At 65.1% G+C, this 15,739-nt stretch overlaps 4 protein-coding genes across 4 annotated transcripts; 2 read left to right on the forward strand and 2 right to left on the reverse strand.

Moving 5' to 3' along the window:
- Positions 1 to 964: 964 nt before the first annotated feature.
- EMIHUDRAFT_118278 (hypothetical protein) lies at positions 965 to 2,836 on the reverse strand (the record flags this gene model as incomplete). Its single annotated transcript, XM_005771092.1, has 1 exon — positions 965 to 2,836. The coding sequence occupies one exon, from the start codon at positions 2,834 to 2,836 to the stop codon at positions 965 to 967; it is 1,872 nt and encodes a 623-aa protein (XP_005771149.1).
- Positions 2,837 to 7,684: 4,848 nt separating this feature from the next.
- On the forward strand, positions 7,685 to 8,641 carry EMIHUDRAFT_445072 (hypothetical protein). The gene has a single exon (XM_005771093.1). It carries the CDS (start codon positions 7,705 to 7,707, stop codon positions 8,302 to 8,304), a length of 600 nt encoding a protein of 199 aa, XP_005771150.1. The 5' UTR covers positions 7,685 to 7,704; the 3' UTR covers positions 8,305 to 8,641.
- Positions 8,642 to 11,777: 3,136 nt separating this feature from the next.
- Positions 11,778 to 12,540, forward strand: EMIHUDRAFT_369768 (hypothetical protein; the record flags this gene model as incomplete). Its single annotated transcript, XM_005771094.1, has 1 exon — positions 11,778 to 12,540. A coding segment is annotated over one exon (643 nt), but the record flags the coding sequence as incomplete, so codon positions are not given.
- A 286-nt stretch (positions 12,541 to 12,826) lies between these two features.
- Positions 12,827 to 13,869, reverse strand: EMIHUDRAFT_118282 (hypothetical protein; the record flags this gene model as incomplete). The annotated part of the gene is made up of 2 exons (XM_005771095.1): positions 12,827 to 13,312; positions 13,393 to 13,869. 2 exons carry the CDS (start codon positions 13,867 to 13,869, stop codon positions 12,827 to 12,829), a joined length of 963 nt encoding a protein of 320 aa, XP_005771152.1.
- Positions 13,870 to 15,739: the final 1,870 nt, after the last annotated feature.

Below are 15,739 nucleotides of genomic sequence, written 5' to 3' on the forward strand. Positions count from 1 at the left end.
CGTCTGCGAAGATTCTCCACTCTCACCATGGAGTGATTAGGTTAAGGCCCTGACTGCAAGCAGCTGCGCGTGAGTAGCCGCGCGGAATGCACCCTTCCCGGATGGCCTCAGCCAGTGGTGCTGCTCAATCCCATCGGAGACCGCGCGCGCAGCGCGCTCCGTGTTTGCAGACCGCCCTGGCGGACTCGTTTACACCTCCAAGCTCAAGCCAGGCGCCGCAGGCCATGAAGAGGAGCGCAGATTAAAATGGCGCCGCAGGCTCCCCGGGCCGTCCGCGCACAGACCACAGGAAAAAACAAAAATCTATAAAACATCTATCAACACCACTAGCGGGTGGGTGGGCTCCGATCTCCCCATCTCCAATACTCTCTAATCCACAGCGTCGTCATCTTAGGCCGGGGATCCAGTCAGATCTCCGATCTCCATCTTCAATCTCCAATCTCCAACGTCGTCATCTTAGGCCGGATTCAGTCAGATCTCCGATCTCCATCTCCAATCTCCAATCTCCAATCTCGATTCGGGGGCCCGGGGGAGGAGGGGGGCTCAAACCTTCAAGGAGATGCAATTTGGATTCATTCACACTGACCATCTCTCGTCTCCGATCTCCAATCTTCTACTTGGCCACTGTCGCCGCCGGCAGCAATCTACGACCTCCATTTTCAATCTTCGATCTCACATCTGGGGCGGATGGCTGGGCGCTAGGATCTACAATCTGCATTCTCCATCTCCTATCTCCCACATTTTGGCCCGTGTTGCTGCTCAGCGATCTGCAATCCACAATCTCAATCTTCGTTCTTTAGTCTTGAATGGGGAACCGGACAGGAGGGATCTACTGGCGAGACTTGGGCGTGTCCGTGTGAGAGATCCGCTAGGATCTCCAGTCTTAATCTACTGTCTCTACCCCCACGATCTACTGTTCTTGCGCAGAGATTTCCATTACTCTCACAGAGCTCATGAGCAAATCTCAAATCTCCGCACTCCGGCACTGGACGCAGCGACTAGGCAGCTCCTTCCGGATGTCGCCGCGAAAGCGATCTATTGGGCGACCGCGAGCAAGCCCCGCCGAGTGGGAGGGGGGGGGCGTGCTGACCGAGGCTTCTGCCCGAGGCTGCCTGGGCCGCGAAGAAGGACGCGAGGAAGCGCCTGCGAACTTGTCGAGGACACGGGCCATCTCTTCCGGCGAGCGGACAAGGACGCTGACAAGACGCAAAGTCGAGGAGCAGACGAGAAGCAGGGTCATCGCACGCGCCACAAAGCGAGGCGAGGCCTGTGCCAGGTTGGCGAGGGCCAGCACAGCAAAGCCCGCGGCACCGAGGAGACCGGCGGGGTTGGTGGTGTTGAGCTCGGCCAGACGAGCGGCGAACACCACCGCGAGGGCGAGCGAGAACTGGACCGGTGCGAGCGCGCCCAGACGCGCCGAAAGCGATAGCTGCACCGGCTTGTACTGCACCACGTCCGAACGCAGTGGGATGCGCATGGAGGGCGGCGAAGGCGGCATGGAGGGCGGCGGCACGCCCGCCCCTAGAGTCGGACGCGTCTGCAGCAGCGGCGGTGTCGCGGAGCCAGAGAGAAGCAGATCGTCGATGGGGCTGCCGCCCCCGAAGTGCCACGTCATCTCGTCGGGCCCAAGCGGCGGCGGCGTGCCGGCCTCGGCGAGCGGGCCGAGAGCGCGCGAGATCTCCGCGAGGAAGGGCTCGAGGCCAGCCTCCAACCCAGACCCAGACGCCTCGCTCGCGTGCGCCGCCGCCGCAAGCCCCTCGACAGACCCCTCGACACGCCCCTCGGCCGCTGCGTTGCGAGCCCGAGGGGTGTCGCGCTCGGGCGGCGGGGGCGGCGAGAGAAGAGACGCAACGGCCGACGGCAGAGCCATCTCGCTCCTGAGCGTGCGGCCCACCCTGAACGCCACCCAGCCGCCGGAGGACAGAGCGGCGGCCTCGGCCAGGCCGGGCAGCGGGCCCGGAAGCTCGTCCTTGAGGATCACGAGCGTCGGGCCCGAGCAGTCGGACGTCTGGTTCACGACGCGGTGCGCAGGCAAGCGCGAGGACGGGGACGGCTCGTTCCAGAAGCCGAGCCCGTGGCGGTTGGCGATCTCGTCGGAGCCCTCGCCGACGGGCACGCACACCCTCGACGCGGGCACAAACACGCCCTGTTTCCGGCAGCGGCCGCAGAACCTCTCGCGAAAGGCGGACGGCGGAGGCAGCGCCTCGCAGCCCAGCGTGCCGCCCGAGACGACATCGCCCCAGCACGTCCTCGCCTGTGGCCGTGCCTCCTGGGGCGTGTGCTCGCTGCGCGTGCGCTTGCGGGGTGGGGCGGCAGGCTCCGCAGAGCGCGACCCCTCCTCCTCCTGCTCAGCTACCTCGGTCGCAACGACACGCCGCCCTCGCTCCCAGCCGGAGGCGCAGGAGCCCAGCTCGAGATCGCCCTCCGCCACGACCGGCGTGGTCGGCAGGGTGGGCGGTGTCGGGTACGTCGAACCCGCGGAAGCCGCCGCCATACCCTCGGCCCGGAGAAGCCACGCCCTCGCACGCTCGGGAGCCGCCAACACCTGCTCGGCTGACATCACGGCGGCGAGCCAAGGCACGCGTGTGAGAACCCCGCGGCACAAGTCCAGCTGAAGAGTGTCGCACGCCGCTGCTCGCAACGTGAACTCCTCTCGAGCTTGCGTGAGCTCTTGCTCGAAATCGGAGAGCGCTCGGGCAGCCTCGTTGAGCTCCGAGGCAGCGGCCCGATCAGCCTCTGCCCGCGCCAAGGCGGCAGCCTCGTCGGCAGCCCGCCTCTCCTCATAAGCAGCGGTGGCAGCGCGCAGCGCGGCGAGGCTTCCCTCGGCGGGGACCATGCTCACATACACTTGTTTCACACCTTGCCCAGGTGTGAACAACACCTTGATAGCCCTGGATGGGCAATGCATACGCCTAGCTGGGCCTTAGATCGCCCGACCGCGTCCCGGTGCTCTGTGGTCGGATTTGTGACGCCGCAGCACCGCGCCGCGGCCGGGGGCCCTCCGGAGGCCAAGGATGGCCGTGGCGTACCGGGATGAGCTCTGGGAGGTGGAGTGTCAGTGAGTATATTGTAGAGACAGACCGTGTGCACACTATCTCTCACTCTAGCTAAGCCAGGGGAGGCGATGCCGGGGCCGTACAGCAGCTTGATGGTGCCTCGCCGGCATGCGTCCCGGAGCGGTGCCGGACGGGCGGTCCGGGGGAGAAAACTCAGGACAACGCCGACACCGCTCTGATTCGACTTTTGACTTCAAACAAAGACAGTCGCACGCGCCACAGCACGGCGCGTGCGACTGTCAGGAGCGGATCCGTCAGTTAGTTGTGTTCACGGCGCGATCGTGTCCTGAGTAACCTGGGCAACCATTCAGGGCGACGAGTAGATACCTGTGAGAACCCCGACGGAAAGGGTGCCCACAGGACCCAAAAGGAAATAGCCTGCCGGCTCAAAAAGCAAAGGGACGCACGAGGCAAATCTGATGTTGGAGTGTTCCAATAGGAGCGAGGCCTCTTCCGTTGGGGGACCGAGTGACTAGGAAACGAGGGTTCCCCATTGTGTCCCCTTCCTTCGCGTGCGAGCGTGACACTGCACTTGGCGGCGAGCGCCCGCGGCTCAGACCTTGTGCAAGCCGACCCTCGGTGGGAGCACCGGTCCGGACCGATGGCGCTCGGTGTGGAGCAAGCAAGACCCCCCCCCCCCCGGCGCGCGCCCGACCTTTGAACGGCCGCCAGGAGCACCAAGAGGACTCCTCATGGCTGCTCCCAAGGGGGCTTCGACCGCCCTCGGCTGGGGGGGCGGGTTGTCCCGGCTGCGGACGCGTTCTGCAGCCCGCTGGGCCCGTGACAGCACCCCAAAACTGCCCCTCGGCGGCATACAGCACTGCCAGCCAGCCTCTTCCTAACTTCGGCGTTCGTCCTATAGTGGAAGCTGGACGCACGTCGGCAAGTGGGCCCATGACAAGGCGGGCTGCTGCTCAGAATCTGGGCTCTCTTGGCGCTCGCTCTCGCGCTCTCCATAACCTCTTTGCCCCCTCCCTCCCGCGCCGACGTTGGGCAGCCCGACCACGACAACGTCAGCGCCGCCGGCCTGCAACTCGAGGCGCCGTTGAATGAGCACGAGAGCCGGTGTGCAACGGCGGCGCGGGCGATGTAGCCCAAGGTGGCGGCGGCGGCGGAGGGGGCGGCGGCGGAGGGGGCGGCGGCGACGGCGGCGATGGCCGCGGGGTCGGCCCGCCCGCCTTTGCTGCTGGTGCTGTGGGCATCATCACAGCTCAACCACAACCTGAAGTCAAGGTGCAGAAGCTTCAGTGGGCACTTTTCGCGTCCTTTGCCACGTATATGGCGCTGCGAACCGGTCTACCGGCCCCGCCCCTGATTGTGCTCTCTTCCTCGACTCGACCTTCCGCGACCTTCCTCGACTCTCGACCTGATGCTGAGTTTCCGCACCAGCGCAGCTCAGTGGCGCAGTGTGCGACCAGGGCCAGTGGTAGACAGTCACGACGTGCGTCAGGCTGCTCTCTCTGAGCGATGACACTAGCAGTAGCATTGTCAGTGTCATCGGAGTCACTTGTATTTACGACGCCGCCACGCTCGCAAGGGCCGCCTAAGCGCCTAAGCACCCTAAGCACCCCCCGCTTAGGCCGCTTAGGCGCTTAGGCGAGCGACGGCCGGCTGCCCGGGGCTGGCGTGCCTCTGCCGTGGGGTGAGCGCCTGGGAGAGCCACTCTGCAAGTGGTGTGCGAGTGTGTAGCCTTTAGCGTGCAGTCGGCCGCGAGCTCCTGGACGACTCGCGAGACCCTATCGCCTATGGTTGGTAAGAGGGGGGGGGGGGGGCTAACCGGCGACCCTCTCCTGGTGGCGGTGCGCCACCCAGAGCGACCTCAGGCTTGCTCTCGCCATCGGCCCAATGCCGGGGAGGGCGGAAGCGCGCGTCTCTGCCCTCAGTCAAGACGCCCGTTCCCGTCGCCCGGGGGAGGGGCGTCCCACGCTGAGGGGGGCGCCGCCACCGACCAAAATCGCCGCCGCCGCCAGCGACTCGCTGGTGCTGAGTGGCGGGGGCCGCCTCAGCAGGATCGCGTCTGGCTGCGACGCCCTGCCGACAGGGCGTGGCGGGGCGGAGACTAGCGGCCCGCCCGTCGCGAGGCCGGCCGCCGCCACGCTGGCCGCCGCCACGCCGGCGGCTGCCGCGCCGGCGGCTGCCACGCCCGGCGGCCAGCGCGGCTGACGCGGCCGGCACGGCCGGCGAGCGGCGTCCCGCAGCCGTGTTCATGTCGGGGAGGGCCTGTGTGCGGATCTCGCGGCAGCAGCGCTCGTGGTTGGACTTTGCGCCGGCGTTGGTGAGCGCTGCAGTAGATGCACTGCAGCCAGCCGGCGCCGCCTGCGAGTGCGCCGGATGCAGGTGAGGGGGAAGGGCGGGCGGGGGAAGGGCGGGGGGGGGGGGGGAGGGCAGCGGGACGCTGCGATGGAGAGACAGACGGGAGCGAGGAGGGACGGCGCCTGCGGCGGGCGCCCGCGGCCTTCTGCTTCTTGGCCGGCGACTCCTCCTCCCCCGCGCCGCCCTCCTCCACTGCGGACGTCCCCGACGAGCGAGCTACAACGTGACCAGCCTCCCGTGCAGCGCAACCCCCGCCAGCGTCGCCACCGCGTAGCCGCATGTGCCGCACGCGGCCGCCGCGGGCACCAGCGAGTGCCACCCCATCGCCGACGCCATCGCGACTGCGGTGCCGGCGCCGCCCACGTTTGCGTTGGACGCGAGCAGCAGCACAGGCAGCGGGACGCGCAGCCCGACCGCGCCGAGGAGCGCGCACCCGCCCAGCATCGCGACCGCGTGCACGGCGAGCACGAGGAGGCAGGCGAGCGCCGCCACCCGCCCCGACGAGAGCAGCGGCGCCAGCTGCGCCGCGCCGCCGAGCGAGGCGAGGAAGCCGCACGCGAGCAGCGACGAGAGCGGAGCGAGGCGGCGCAGCGCCGCCGCAGCCACGGGCGCGCGTCCGACCAGCCCGCAGAGCGCGCTGCACATCAGGGACGTGCAGAGCATCCCGCTCCCCGCCGCCGCCGTCCGCACCTCGACCGCTCTGCCACAAGCGCAGCAGGCGGCGGCGAGTAGGAGGCCACCGCCTGACCAAGCCGCGGAGGCGAGCCGGGCGCGCGCTGAGGCCAGAGGAGGCGGCGGGCTCGAGCCGGCGGCGGCAGCAGGCGCGGCGTCGGCCCCTTTCGCCTCGACTCTCGCCGGGGCTGAGAAGGCGCGCTGCAGCAGGGGGAGCCTCGAGCCGCCGGTCAGCGCCACCAAGTACACGCCCATGACGACGAGGTCGGCGGCAAGGAGGGAGGGGAGGAGCGCGCCAAACTCCGACGCGCCCACTGCCGCCGCAACGCCGAAGAAGTTCGCCGAGCCCCCAATGTAGGTGGCGGAGAGGCAGCCGGCGGCCGCCGCCGCCTCGCGCACCGTCCAGAGGCGGAGCCAGCGGGCGGTGACAGCGTGCATGATCCAGGCGCCGAGCGCGGAGCCGAGCGCGCCCACGCCAAAGGCGCACAGCATCGGCAGGAGCTGCGAGTCAGGAGCTGACTGGCCGCCCGAAGCGAGTGGAGGAGGAGGAGCGAGCAGCCCCGTAGCCACCGCGAGAGGCAGCGCGACGGTGGCGCACGCATCGTAGGCGGGCGCCGACGCGGGTAGGATCCCAACGTTGGAGAGGACCGCGGCGAGCACAAAGGCGAGCAGCGGCGGCGAGAGTACTCCGGACGCTGCTTCCGCCCGGCACGCGGCCAGGCTGACCCCAGCGAGGACGGCGGCCGGCGGAAGCGAGGCGGCGAGCGGGAGAGAGCGGGCGGCCACGAGCGTTGGGCGGATGGCTGCGACTGCGACGTGCATCCCTCCGGGCATGTGGTGTCGGTGTGGGCGGCGTCAACGTAGCCAGAGGCGTGCCTCGGCGAGACTGCTGGCGTGCTGGGGCGAGCCGGGCGGCGTCAGCTGTTTTCACAGCAGGCTGGAAGTACCTCGCCAGCCTCAAAGGGGCGTTTTGCAGGTTCCGGGTTCCTATTAGGGGCTAATCTCGGAATTTGTCGCCATCAGCCATTCATCTTACGTAAGGATGGCTGAGCTAGCTACAGTGCAGCCCGTTGTACATAGGTAGGAACATAGCCTCCAAACCTATCCAATAAAGGGGGGGGGAAAGGGCAACCATCTTTGGTAGGGATGGCTGAAGCTCGCTGAAGAAAGAAAGAAAGAAAACAGACAACCCAAACGAGAGATAGGGGAGGAGGACAGGGTCGCTAAGAAAGAAAGAAAGAAAACAGAGAACCCAAGGGAGGGATGGGAGGACGGCACGCCGCCACCACACAGGGATTTTAATAAGGAGAGGGGTATGGTGCGCTAGCCGTCGCCCACCCTTGGGCGTCCGCCTCTTCCTATCTCTCTTCGCAGTCTCTCGCCGATTCTCGCTGCAACCTTCATGCCACCTCGCGGTCGTCCCACTCTCGTCGTTCTCTCCCTTGTCGCTTCTTCTTGTGTCGCGTCGCTCTCCTCTGCCTCGTTCTGCGACGCCGCCGCCGCCTCCGGTCCCTTGTTCTCGCTGCACCTAGGACACACACACACACACACACACACACACACACAGGGTCGCTGCTCCAGCCATACCGCCCACCGGGATTATTTGTGTCAAGGAGGCGCTGAGCTCAACAAACAGGAGCTGCCTGCAGGAGAGCAGCCCGCGATGCAGACCCAGGCGCACAAAGGTTACCGCGTTGCCGCCGGCCTGATGCTCGGCGTTATCGCACTAACTGGCATCGGCGCGAGTATCAGCAGGCGTGGCGCCGGGGCGAGATCAGAGGGTTCTGCGGCAGAGATGCCGGATGCCGGTGTGGCAGCGCCAATCACCGCGCCTACGGAGAAGGCGTTTCGCGTGTGCGGTCAGTACTGTGGAGACAACTGGTGCAGCGGGCAGAAGATCAAAGAGTCTGACTGTGCGTTGCTTCCGGAGCTGGCCGAGCCCGAGCACTGTTATGACAGATGCTGCCAAAATCACGACTTTTGCTGCACCGCCGGCCACGAGCAGCGGGATTGCAACCACAACATGGTTGACTGCGTCCAGGCGTGCGCCGCCACCGACTTTGGAAACGCCGAGATGGCCAACTGGCTGCAGTGCGGCTTTGCGCTCGAAGCCGCCATGTCGGTTATCCAGAGATGCGAGTGTGGGCTATGCCCGACGCCGCAGTCCGCGTGGGACGAAATGATGGACCCGGGACACGCCGATAAACTGCGTCGGCAGTACAACGGCTCGCGGACCCGGCCTGGTTGGTACCAGTTTGGCTGAGCGAAGGCCACCTCCCATCTGGACGGCTGTGAAGAGCATGGCTTGCTTCATCCCGTTAGCCCGCGGTCGCAACCGAAGGCGACCCCATGTCGTGGCTTGCCTGTGCGCCCATTGGTCCCCCGCCCCCTGTTGTGCTGTTGCACCGGTGCATCTGGGCATATATGTGTTGAGATGCGGCATGTGTGTGCGTGTGTGCAAAAATGACTGCTGTTCTCTGGGGGGGCGCGGGGGCCCCCGGAGGCACCGTGCGCCGCGCAGCAGTACGGAAATGGGGCTCCGGCTCTATGAGTCTCTATGAGCACCGACTTCCCGAATGATCACGGTTGATCAGAGGGCAGATTTGGAGAGATCTCGAGGAGTACATACAGATAGACCCTCCAACCATCAGAAAACTCCGACCTGATTGGTCGTACTGACCGCCGACAGATCACTCCAGACAGCAGACAGACTGAGACAGGCCGACGTCTGCACACGGCCGGCCGGGCGAGAGGCTTGACACGATCCGACCCTGCGAGACCCTGACGCTGCTGCTCTAGCTATCAGACATGCACTGCTGACTGCTGCCACAATGTGCGACCGGTGCTGGCCCACTTGGCGGCCTTCCCGGTCAGTGGTGAGGCGCAGTTCAGAGCTGTCGATGGCGCGATGCCGCACTGGTCCCACATTGGTAACACGAGACCACCACGTTTGCCGGTCCAAGAGAGAGGCACTGGTGCTGTCCTGAGAAGGTGCGTGGTCCCTCTTGACTGCCCTGCGCGCGAGGCTGTGTAGGCATAGCCTCGAGAGTGCCAGCAGCCAATCCGAGGCGACGCGCATTGCGTCAGAAGCGTGCACACGTTGGAAGGACACCTTCCGACTGGCCGTACGATCAGGTCGTCACTGAATGCTTGATACTAAGGCCGCGAGCTATGCAGGTGATCAATTGTGCAGCATGGCACGGTCAGCAGCGCCGACAGGCTGTCGCAAGGCGTGATAGCATGGCCGCAAGTACGCCGAATTCCCATGAAAAAGTGAAAAATCGCGCAAAAAAACCGAAAAAATCGGCGCCTGCGGCGGGCCATGGGACCCCATCGCCCCCCCGCATGGATACCCTCTAGGGCCCCCGCGCCCCCCCAGAGCTGCTGTTTTTGTATTTTATTTATTCATCGGCAACGAAAGATTCGTAACGAATGACTGTGAGTCCTAGAGACCTACAGACTGAGACTGACACGGTCAGACTGAGAGTGTGACTGAGATAAAAGCTCACGTGCCTCCCGTTGGCGTTTGTAACACGTGTCTCGCGCGCGCGAGCGAGACCAGACGCGTCACCCGTCAAATCTCTACGCGAGGGGGCGCACACTCTCACTGCACAGAGCTCAAGAGGCCCACCTCACGTCAACCCTCGCAGTCGCTCCTGCAGTGCACACAACTTGCACAGACGTGAGGCGAGCCGCGACCCCGGCGATGGTGCCTCCCGGCCCACAATGCAGGCCCACAATCCACCCTGCTTCATCTATGTGTCAGTCCTGCTTCTGGCGGGCGGTGGCCATGTTGACGAGAGGAGCGACCATCTTGTAGGCTTGCTTCGCCCCATCGACAATCTGAGGCATAGCGTGCTGGCACGACTCCCACACGCGCTTTGCGCCGAGGTGATACACCAACCCTCCCATGACGAGGAGCTCGTCAAAGATCCAAAACCTCTCCAGGTTGAGCAGAAGCACCGAGAAAAACGACCCAAATGGTGGCATGCTCGACAGAAACGTGCGCGCGAAGAGCAGCGCGGGCGCCAAGATGCCGACGATGAAGAAAACACGCGGCGCATCCTCGGCGAGCTTCACGCGCTGCTGCAGCCGATGCAAGACCTCCGCCTCGTCCTCCACTGTCACCAGCTCGGCGGTGCTCAGGGAAGAGCCCTGAAGCATCTCCCGGACCTTGTCGATCTCGCCGGCGGGGTCGACGTCCAAGGCGACCGAGCTGCGAGAGCTCCTCCTTTCTTGCTCCACACCCCCGATCTTGCAAATGTTCCAGTTCGCAGCGGCATCCCGCCCGAGCGCCTCGGTCAGGTAGGAGGCGACCTATTCAATCGCGCGGCGCACGTCTGACAGTGCGTGCTGCCGGCCGGGCCGCGCTGCGGGCCACGCAGCCTGGTCCTTTGCCTCGTCGTCCACCTCGTGCCAAGAGCGCTCACCCGGATTGCACTTTGCAATCACGATCATGACGTGGGCCCACAGCTCCTCATCGTCGACGCTGCCGTCGAAGGATGCCCGCAGAGCCTTCAGGATCTTGGCCGCATCGACGGCGCGCAGGTCGTCGCCGATGAGCACGAGGAACGCATTCACCTTCTCCACCGCCCGCAGCTTGACACAAAAGTCCTGCGCCCTCCCGTGCGCGAAGCGAGCCAGTTTCTCGTCATCGTCCTCGAGCGCGTTGAAGGTGTCGTCGGTGCCCGGTGTGTCGACCACGAGCAATGGCTCCGTGGTGCTTCCGAGCCATCCGACCTTGGCGCCAGTGACGGCGGCAGTGATAGACTTGCCCCTCCCCTCAACAAAGTTGGGAGACGCGAGCGTGTCCGGCTTTTCGCTGCGATTCATCTCGGAGTTGTACATCCATGTTCGGACCCCGGAGGAGGACACACAGCGGAGGCCAGAAATGATGTTGAGGAGGAAGGATTTGCCGCGTCCCGTCCGGCCCATCACGACCACGCGCGGCAGAGCCTCAGCTCCCGCAGCCGCCTCGACAAAGCCCTCCAGTGACTCGAAGTGCTCGACCGGGGCAGGACGCTTCGCAGTGCCTTCGTCGTCCTCGGCGGGTCGGTTGGGGGCAGGGGAACTGGCGGCCCGCGGCATGGATGGTGTTTATGTGTCGACGCGATGGACGGCCGTGCAGTGATTTTAGTATGTGGCAACCCAAGACACAGAGCTCACACAGGATCACAGCGGGAGGGCGGCGAGTCGCAATTCCAGGGGTCGTTGTGGCGGGCCACCCTGTCCAGAACAGCCGCGGTCCCCGTCATGGCGACCGTTCGAGGCTTTGCGGTTTTCTTTTCTTTTTCCTGTGTTAGTGCCAGTGCGCGCCAGTCCCGTGCCCAGTGTTGTGCGAGTGCATTATAAAATTCTTTTCCTCAGTGCGCGCCAGTCCCGTGCCCAGTGTTGAGAGATTTTTAGCAATACCTCAATACCAAACAAATCTGTCGGTGTTGTGCGAGGGAGTGCATTATAAAATTCTTTTCCTCAGTGCGCGCCAGTCCCGTGCCCAAAAAAAGAAAGAAAGAAAACAGACAACCCAAGGGAGGGATGGGAGAACGGCACGCCGCCACCACACAGGGATTTTAAGGAGAGGAGTGTGGTGCGCTAGCCGTCGCCCACCCTGGGGAGTCTGCCTCTTCGTATCTCTTTTCGCAGTCTCTCGCCGCTTCTCGCTGCAACCTTCATGCCACCTCGCGGCCGTGCCCAGTGTTGTGCGAGGCGGTCCACGTAATTCTTTTCCTCGTCTGGAATGCTCCTGCGGCCGATCTCGTCGTTCGCGGCGCTCGCGCCGGCGCTGCTGCCGCCGTCGCCTGGCCGCGCCGGCTGTCCCGTCATGATGCCGCGGCAGCCGTTCAAGGGCGGCAGATTTGATGACTTTCTCGATGCGGCCGAGGCTGAACGGCGCTTCGGCCCAAACAGGTATGCGGCAACCTCGGAGGATGCATGGAAGATCGAGACAAAGAAGAAGCAGACGGCGGAGGAGCGGAGGCGGTCGATGGAAGTGTACCGGCTGCAGAAGCAGCAGTGGCTCAGCGACCACGTGCTGATCTCGCTGCTAGGGGCCGCCGTTGTGTGGGGCGTCAGCTCTGCTTCCGCCACTTTCAGCTTCGCTGTCGGCGCCGCGGCCGGCGCGTTTTACCTGATCCTCAAGCAGCGAGAGGTGGATGCGTGGAATGTCGCCGCTGCGGCAGCTGGCGAGGAGCAGGAGGCGCCCGCGCCGCGCACACCGCCAGCACTCGTCGCGCCAGTGCTGCTCATCCTCGCGGTGGCGAAGAACCCTGACGCGCTGGCAGTGATTCCGGCGCTGTCGGGTTTCTTCATGCAGAAAATAGCGGCGGTCGCGCAGATCGCCTACGACTTTGAGAGCAAAGCGGAGAGAAAAATGAGCTGACCAAGCCGTGAGAACGCTGGGCCGCGTTTTTGCCGAGCGCTTTTAGCAAGTCCGCACGTAATCGCAAATCGGCGGTCCAGACACACAGAGTGTTTTCGCTCTATCAAGACCAAGAGGGTCAGCCGAGACGAAAGGACCCACGTCTTTTTCGCCTCGTACGCGCCTCCCCAGCTCCCACCACCGTCGAGTCTCGAGACGAGCGAACAGAGAGCGATATATGTATATGTGAGGAGGAGACGCGATCGCGCGTGACGATCCGTGTAAAGCCTGTAACCGTCGAGACACGAGCGCGGGCGAGAACGCGTGGCCGTGGGTATAGGGTAAAAGGCGACGAGCGGCCGAGCCCGCCCTGGCTGGTGGCCTGTCCTGTCGTCTTGCGTGTGTGAACCCGCGCATGACCAGTGATCTAAAAGTCCACAAATAGCTCTTGATCGCGTTTGTCAATCGGCGCGCCCTCCTCGAAGGAATCGGGATACTTCTCAAAGTTGGACGTGTCGTGGTCGCTCCGCACGCTCGGCTTGATCGGCGGGCTGACTTGCATCGACAGGACGCCTTGCCAGTCGAGCCCAGTGAACCACTTGTGCTTTTTAATATCATCCACTCCGCCCTTAAGGTTGCCTATTCTCTTGGTCAAGTCCGCGGTGAGCAGCTTCTTGATCAGGTCCTTCGAATGCCGGTCAAAGTGCCACGGGAATTTCAGCTTCCCCTCGAGAATCTTTTGGTAGATGCCGAGCGGGTCTTCGTCGTAAAAGGGCGGGTAGCCCGCGAGCATCTCGTAGCAGAGCACACCAAGCGCCCACCAGTCCACCGCCTTGCCGTGCCCTTTCGAGAGAATGATCTCTGGCGCGAGGTACTCTGGCGTGCCGCAGAGCGTCCACGTGCGGTACTCCACCTGTGAGTCCGAGTGGAAACCTCAGCCGCCGGCGGGCAGTGGCGGGCACAAAGGATTATGCGGCGCCGGCGGCGGCGCACTTGCTTCGCAAATCCAAAGTCGGTCACCTTGACGTGGCCGTCCCTGTCGAGAAGGATGTTCTCCGGCTTGAGGTCACGGTAAAGGATGCTGCGCTTGTGCAGGTACTCGAAGACGAGCGCCACCTCGGCGGCGTAGAAACGCGATGTGTCGTTGGGAAAGCGGCCCGCCCGTCGCAGGTGCGAGAAGAACTCGCCGCCGATGACGTACTCCATCAGCAGGTAGAGGTTGAGGGCGTCCTGGAAGGCGCCGCACAAGTTGACGATGAATGGGTGCGAGACCTGCGCAAGCACCTGCTTCTCCGTCTTGACGTGCTCTACCTGCTTCAGATGGATCACCTCCGCCTTCTTCAGGATCTTGAGAGCGTAGTGCCGGCCGTCGCGCCGGAATCTGACGAGGCGGACCCGGCCAAAGCTCCCCGTGCCGAGCGTCTCTTTCATCTCAAACTCGGTGAGCTTCAGGCCCTCCGCGACCACCATGGCGGTTGCCGACCGCTGAGCGCGCCCGGCTTGAGCCACTCCGGGGTGCTATTGGCACGCGCGGTTGGGGAGGGCTCCCACGGCGACGCGGGTCGATCGACTGTTCGGCAGAGTTTGCTCGACCAATGGCGGCGACGCGGCGACGAGGAAACGTAACACGCATCAATCAAACCAGGCGCCCGCGCCGGTGTGTACAATTTTCGCCGTTCGCAGAGCTGGCGCACCGTGCCTTCCCAGGCTCGCTCCTTCGGCCGCCTCGGCCGCGTCGTCGTTGCCATGGAAGGGATTTCGGCCGTGTCGGCCGCATCTGTCTGTGTCCATCCTCGCCGCCGCCGCCCCCAGAAACCGATCTCGCCGCCGCCACCGGCGCCGCTCCGGCGTGTGCGGTGTGCGGTGCGAGGTTACGTTCTCGTCTACCTGCCAAGGGTACGAAGTTTCTCGGAAGAGAGAGGTGGTTCGGCGTCGTCTACCTGAGAAAAAGACTGACGGGCCACTCTGCCGCCGCCACGGCTCCTGGCCGACGTGCGAGTGCGCGAGGTTGAAGCGGTGCGTCGCGTTTATCGCTCCAAGCCTCCAAGCCTGCGCCTCTCGTGGCCAGCCCGTGTCGAGGAAACACACAGTCGCATAGCTGGGAGGCGATATGGCGTCGACACGGACAAAGCGGAACCGAAGAGACGAGGGTGGCTCTACACCAAAGGAAGGGCACTCGAAAAAGAAGGGCGCCGAGAAGAAGCACTTCCGCGTGCCCAAGGCTGGGCTGGAGGCGCTGGGCGGAGAGTGGGCCTCGTTAGACCCCTTCGAGGGCAACGAGAACGAGCTCTACGAGTGGATCTCTGATCCCGCGCTGTGGGCGCGGGTCGTGCTCGGCGACATCGACCGGCCATCCTCGCGCCCCCCCTCTCGGGCGTCCATGGGAGGCAACGGCGACGGCGGCAACGGCATCGGCGACGACACCTCGGCCGCGCACGGTCGGAGCAACGGCCACGGCGACCGTCGCTCGAGCAGCAGCCGCTCCCAGCAGCGGCTCGGCCAGCTGCACGCTGGCTTCCGGGAGGCGCTAGACGCGGACGGGTTCGTGCTATGGCGCTCCTTCCCGCCGCTCGGTCCGTCCCACCTCACGCTGCGCCAGGCCGGCCTGCCCCTCAGCCGGCTCGAGCTCTGCCGCTTCTCCATCGCGGCACAAAAGCTGACTCCGTCGAGCCGGTTTGGCAGCGGTTGGGAGGTCCGCTCCTTCCCCGCCGCCGCAGTGGACTCGCCTCCGTGGGCGGACGCCGCCCGACAGGTCATCGCCCGCGCCACCTTCCCCTTCATGGGCTCCACGCTGCAGCTGGTGGACCAGGCGCGTGTACGATGCGCAGCCTCCTCCGACACTAGGGGAGGTACACTAGGGGAGGCTTGCTCTGCATGCTTGCTCTGCATGCTGCTCGCCCCGCTCGTGGCGGCATATCCCACCCCCCACCCCCCCGCCGCACTCCTCTCGCCCCACGCCTCCGCACCCCCGCTCCGCGGCAGGACTGGATGACCTCTCGCTTCCAGCGCGAGGATGCTCTGCTGCACGCGCTCTGCGAGGGAGAGCGCGCTGTCGAGCAGTGAGCAGAGTACCTTCTTGGATCCCGCTCCGAACCTTCCCCGAACCGACCGGTAGGCGACGGCCCGTCTAGCCGCGTCGTCGCCGCCGCCCTCTCGACGCCCTTCCCCGCCGAGCGCCTGCTCCGTTCCATGCTCCTCTCCGAACACAGCGACGAGGTGCCCCTGACGCGGAATCGGGTCTTGAACACCCCGTCTCTGCGCTAGTTTCTGCGAGACCTGCCCCCCTCTCTCCTCCCTCGAACACCCCGTCTCTCCGAGATCTGCCCCCCCCCCCCCCCCC

The sequence above is a fragment of the Emiliania huxleyi genome (genome assembly GCF_000372725.1).
Source record: "Emiliania huxleyi CCMP1516 unplaced genomic scaffold EMIHUscaffold_390, whole genome shotgun sequence".
NCBI lineage: Eukaryota > Haptophyta > Isochrysidales > Noelaerhabdaceae > Emiliania > Emiliania huxleyi.